This window comes from Rhagoletis zephyria, unplaced genomic scaffold (genome assembly GCF_001687245.7).
Source record: "Rhagoletis zephyria isolate East Lansing unplaced genomic scaffold, Rhagoletis_zephyria_1.1 Rzeph_scaffold_00260, whole genome shotgun sequence".
Taxonomy (NCBI): Eukaryota; Metazoa; Arthropoda; class Insecta; order Diptera; family Tephritidae; genus Rhagoletis; species Rhagoletis zephyria.
The window spans coordinates 61,660-67,661 of record NW_016157344.1 but is presented as its reverse complement, the minus strand read 5'-3'; the positions used below and the strand labels follow the sequence as shown (position 1 = coordinate 67,661).

The 6,002-nt window shown below is 39.1% G+C and overlaps 1 protein-coding gene across 10 annotated transcripts in view; it reads left to right on the top strand.

Moving 5' to 3' along the window:
• The window catches only part of Ephrin (ephrin), a 276,024-nt gene that overhangs the window by 230,658 nt on the left and 39,364 nt on the right, over nucleotides 1–6,002 (top strand). For 9 of the 10 annotated variants that reach the window (XM_017609859.1, XM_017609858.1, XM_017609856.1 and 6 more), the window contains one exon: nucleotides 3,450–4,460. In XM_017609859.1, the coding sequence (XP_017465348.1) occupies nucleotides 3,450–4,460 (1,011 nt within the window). The remainder of the gene's footprint in view (nucleotides 1–3,449; nucleotides 4,461–6,002) is intronic. The other variant, XM_017609866.1, reaches the window with a different exon arrangement.

Genomic DNA, 6,002 nt, shown 5'->3' with positions numbered 1-6,002 from the left:
GAAATGTCAAAGCATACTGAGCATCTTTCTCTTTGACACCATGTCTGAAATCCCACGTGATCTGTCAAATACTAATGCATGAAAATCCTAACCTCAAAAAAATCACCCGTTATATCCAATTTCTCGATGTTAATAAATTGTAGACATCGAAGGCAAACATCGAAATTTGAACCGATATTATCGATGTTTCAAAAACATCGATGCATCGTTTGCATCCCTAAGCGTACCAGACACGATCTATCTTATGGGATTCGCGTGTTAACGAAAACTCACCATCGCATGGCTCTCTATCAACAGTAAATTTGATATGCTGCTACGTACGTCAACCTACGTTTACGCTCCGTCGTTGACTAACTGAGCTCTTACATCGGATACGGTGTTTGTTTGTTCGTTTATAATTCTCCCTTGCAATGTTTTATGCTTGTATATCTCCATGTTTTCCAATATGTTCAAACGCCGTCCTTTAAGCTGTACGTGGAGGAGTTTGGCTGCCTTATTAATTTTCATTGGTGTACATTTATTTTCGAACATATGATTTGCGAAGTTTGATTCTGCTGTGAAGCTTGGTTTTTGTGTCCTCTTATTGTAGTCTCTTATATGTTCTCGGATTCACACGTTAATTTGTATACACCCTGCTTATCTAGAGTGTCCTCTTCGTTTGTGCTGTTGTTCAGTATCCTTCCGACGTTGTTCCTGGTTCTGAACGATGTGCGAATGTTGAATTTTTGAAAAACCTTGGCCAGTTTGTATGTCATTTTACCCGCGTAAGTTAACACTGCCCAAGCAGTATCGTTGTTTTCTTTCTTGTCACTACTTTTTCGTTTCGAGTCCTTCCTAATTTTGTCCACCAGATCTTTTTTGTATCCATTGTTTTTGACAATAGCATATATTGTGTCTAGCTCTCTCCTGTGTGCTTCCTTAGTTAATAGGGTTCGCTCAAGTCTAGTTAATAATTGTCTAAATGCTGCGTTTTTGTGTTGTTGTGGGTGGTTAGAGATTTCATGTATTACTGTGTCGGTCGCTGTGGGCTTTCTGTATATCTCGTATTCCAGTCTTTTGGTGGTCTTGTTTATTTTAGTAGTTAGATCCAAATAGTTGAGTTTTCCTTTCTCTTCCTTATCCATCGTTAATGCTATAGTTTTGTGTTGTTCATTAAGGTAGTCTAATATCAGCTCCTCTTTGTCCCCCTTATTATGCATATTATGTCGTCCACATATCTAGCGTAGAAGCTGACCCCTAAATTGGTTGTGAGATGCTCCATATATTTCTCCTCTAGGCTTTGCATGAACACCTCCATGAGTATAGCCGATGTTGGGTTACTCATTCCTAGTCCACTTATTTGTCTGTATATTTTGTTGTTAAATCGGAAATAATTTTGATTTATCGTAGTCTTCAAAGTATTGATTATTTCTTTTGCGATTTTCTTTTCCGTTTTGCCGTGTAATATTTTAAATAAAACATCCATTGTCTCTGTTGTTAGTATTGACGGGTAAAGATCCTTTATGTCAAATGATACCAATTTAGTATTATTAGTGATGTGTAGGGGTGTCATCTTTTCTATAAGCTCTGCCGAGTTTGTGACTATATATTTATTGGGTAACTCTAGTTTGTTCTTTAGTATGGTCTTCAGGTATTTCGAGAGTTTGTATGCCGGAGCCGATCAGTAGTTAATAATCGGTCTCATCGGGTTACCTGGTTTATGTATTTTAGGTAATGAAATCATTGGAGGGGCCCAGGGGTTCATTGATGTTAGTCTTCCTGCTTCATTCTCCTTTATTAACGTTGTCGCCCTTTTTATCGCACTTTTTATTGCCACTTGGTACTAATCGGTGGGATCATTTCCTATTTTCTTGCAGCCTTTTTCTATTATTACGTGTTCCGTTTTTTCTATGTATTCATTTTTATTGATCAAGGCAGCCAAACTCCTCCACGTACAGCATAAAGGACGACGATTGAACATATTGGAAAACATGGGGATATGCAAGCAGAAAATATTTCAAGGGAAAATTATAAACGAACAAACAAACACCGTATCCGATGTAATACTCGAACCACTCAAGATGCTGTACGAAAAATAGGAGAAGACCCCTGAAAAAAAACGCCAACGCGAAGATACATACCTACGCCGCAGAGACCAAGAAAATGAAAATAACGGATTTCTATCTGCCGGCTAAAGCAAGCAACGCAATACCTGCTAAATAACGGAACATAAACCGACGCAATCACGAAAACCAAGAAAATAAAAATAACGGATTTCGACCCGCCGGCGAATACAAGCAACCATAAAGCACCTACCTGTGAGATAATGAAACAAAAGCGGGGTATTCATGACCTAATGACAGTTAAAACAGATAGTAACACGAATACATAAAAAGCGGAAGGAAACACGAATTATTCAGAACGAAAAATTACACTGAAGATGGCACAATGCCCAAACCGGTTTGTCTTCAAACCGAATTTGACAAGGGATGGCAGAAAATCGTTCCACAGTACATCATACTCCTACCCTGTCGGAAACACAAACAACCAAAAAGAAATTATGAACTCCTTGAAAATCCGTGGGCACCGGATGCTACTTTTAAATTACCGCCTTCGACCAAGCGTAATTTGAAATTTCAATATATTTCAGCGTTTCAGTACCGATATTAAGATTAATATCTGTTACATGAACGCTCCATACTCTCTTTTCATTTACAATTGCGAAAGAGTTGCATTGGGTTCAGTTTATCAAGATTGTTCCGTGAAATCGTTAGCGAGTTTCCATACAAATTTTGATAGTTGATTTACAAAGTTTACTTATAATGCATTTATAGGGTATGATAAATACCCTTATTAAATAGGTTTCTTTACAGGAATTTTTTTCAATGTACCTACGGAGTATAGTCTAACAACATTCCTAGACGCTCTTAATGCTTGCAATCAATCAGTACACCTAAAGATATACCGATTCTTGCACATTGACCCAACACTTTATGAGAGAGTTTTTTTCCAGAGGACGCTTCTCTTAAGCATAAATTATATTTACGAAGTAAAAGTGGGGAACAAAGATTACATGTTTTAGCTTTAGTAAACATTCACATAGATAGTTACGAACGAAGACATATTGAATACAATTTTTTCTTAAAAAAAAAAGATGAAGTAGTAGAGAAGTGTTATTTTTTAATTTTTCATACATACATATGTAAAAACTCGAAATTATTAAAAAATGTAAAATAAAGACATATTGCACCACCGAAACGCATATTTGCTGGAACTGATTAAATCGAAAAAAAATAAAGCACCACTTCCTAAACTTCCCCATCAAATCGCATCAAAATTTCCTTGAAAGTTGGGTAATAAAGGGAATGGTGCGTTATACTAAAGGCGATCTTTTGACTTAAGCAATTATTCCTTATTGCCACAGGTATATTTATATATAGTTTTAATCATTCTTTTTTTACTTTTTTTAGCAACTTCATCAAAAGATGATCTTTATCGGCGAATAGGTGGGCGATGTTCCACGAACAATATGAAAGTGGTTTTCAAAGTGTGCTGTGCTCCCGAGGAGAAAAACAAAACATTATTAAATACTGGTCTTAGCAGTGGAACATCCTCGGGTGGTAGCAGCAACGCAGGCAGTGTTGGTATAGGCATCAACTCGGCCGACGGCAGTGGCATGACAACTGGTATTGATAATTCGGCCAATGTAGATGTTGTCAATACTCAAAGTAATTTGAATCAACATCAACATATAAATAACATTAATACAATCGGTATGAATGGTGTTAACACTGGCTTAATACCGATCGGTGGTGTCAATATAGGCATAAGTGGCGGCGTGGGCACAAACAATGGTGGAATGGTGCAGATGAAGCCGATGAATGGCGCTAGTGGAACGTCAATCAATACAAATATTGATCAATTTAATCGTATACCAATACAAGCTGGCGGCATTAATGTTATGGGCAACAATATTGGTGGGCTTGGCGGTATTGGCCTTGGTGGCCATGGCGGCGGTGGCATTATGCTAACGCCCGGCGGTCATGGAGGTATAAATATGATATCCAGTGGTGGAGGTATTGGCATCGGACAGTATCCTGGTCATCCCGGTCAGACTGGTATTCGTATAAATAATGTAGCGTCTCAGCAACATCATGCAACTCATAAAAATAATAATAATAATGGTAAGGATGCCGGAGCGGGTAGTGTTGGTGTTAGTGATGATGTTAGTGTTGACGGTGGTTCGCTTAAGAACATAAATTTCGGTGATGCCCAGTTTCTACCACCATTCATTAATACAAACCATAGCAATATTGTACAAAGTACAATTAACTGGCCAGGATGGGGTAGAGGCGGTACCATACATTCTATAAACCATAACATAACTACTACCACAAGAAACGATAATAATATAAATGAGAAAAACAATAATTATTATTCACCGTCCCATAGACCGATTAACAATAAAACTAATACTAAAAGTAAGTAAAAAACGAAAAGCAATACAATATTACAACAAAACCATTCAACCACCCCGAAAATTCCACCTGGAGAAAATGCCCCACCTACAAAACCTCTGTACAACACACCTGTACATAAATACTAAATGCATTCATTTACATACACATACAAAATCTATTTTTTTTGTTCACTATTTTTTATATCTTGGTTAAATTGTTTTGTAACTCCAAATTTATAACAAATCGTTACCAAATTTTAAATAACTAATCGGCTAGAAACCAAATGCAACCTATAAAGGGCCCCAACTAATTATAATTATTTTTGCAAATAAATTTAATATAAATTGTAGTTAAAGTTACTTCTCCACCTGGATAAGGCCAGAGGCGGTCGGCCTCTGAGGATCCCAAGCACCTCTATATATGGCCACACAGAGCATGCGGTGGAGTTTGCCCACAGTGAAGCCAGAGCTTACTTGTTTGGCTCCTGAGAACTCAATATCCATCTCAATTTAGATTTTGGGGTATGAGACGATGGCGCAAGTGTTGCTCTTATTGGGCTATTTCACACTAGAATGACAGAACAGTTATTCTCACGGTTTCAAACTGGATAAAAGTAGCAGAAGCAGAACAAAATGTGTATACGTATAGGACGTTTGAATGTATTTGTAACTTTGCGCTTGAAATTTACCCTGCAGTACGGGGGAGCTACTACAGGACTGCTGAATCGGTAGCTACGTGATAAACTCCGTCAATTACCGACCGACTACTTGCAGTGTATTTCATCGATTACTTTTACAAGGCAATGTCCTAGGCGGTAGTCACCATCGGATCTCTCTGCACTACCGGGAGTTACTAAAGTAGTCACTTGCGTGATTTATGGGCGCCCTCTATCGTAGGTTTTCGCTATCTGGTTCGACGCTGCACTACCGTGTGCACTACCTCGAGTTAATAGAGTAGCTACTTACCTAGGAATCGGTGCAGCGGCTCAAAAGTAGCGATTGGCTCCAGCAGTACTGGAGGGTACGTAGCGGCATTTTTGTAGTTGCGCATGTGTTAGTGCGCTGCAGCAGAACTGCCACTTTAATGCTGGGTAGAAGCTGGAATAACTTTTTGAGAAACTTTACCTCACCGCACTGCCTCTCTTGCCCACAAACAGAGTTGTTGACCATGGACATGCTCTTTTCAACAAACGTCCCTGCAGTACGGGGGAGTGACTACAGGACTGCTGAATCGGTAGCTACCTGATAAACACCGTCAATTACCGACCGACTACTTGCAGTGTATTTCATCGATTACTTTTACAAGGCAATGTCCTAGGCGGTAGTCACCATCGGCTCTCTCTGCACTACCGGGAGTTACTAAAGTAGTCACTTGCGTGATTTATGGGCGCCCTCTATCGTAGGTTTTCGCTATCTGGTTCGACGCTGCACTACCGTGTGCACTACCTCGAGTTAATAGAGTAGCTACTTACCTAGGAATCGGTGCAGCGGCTCAAAAGTAGCGATTGGCTCCAGCAGTACTGGAGGGTACGTAGCGGCATTTTTGTAGTTGCGCATGTGTTAG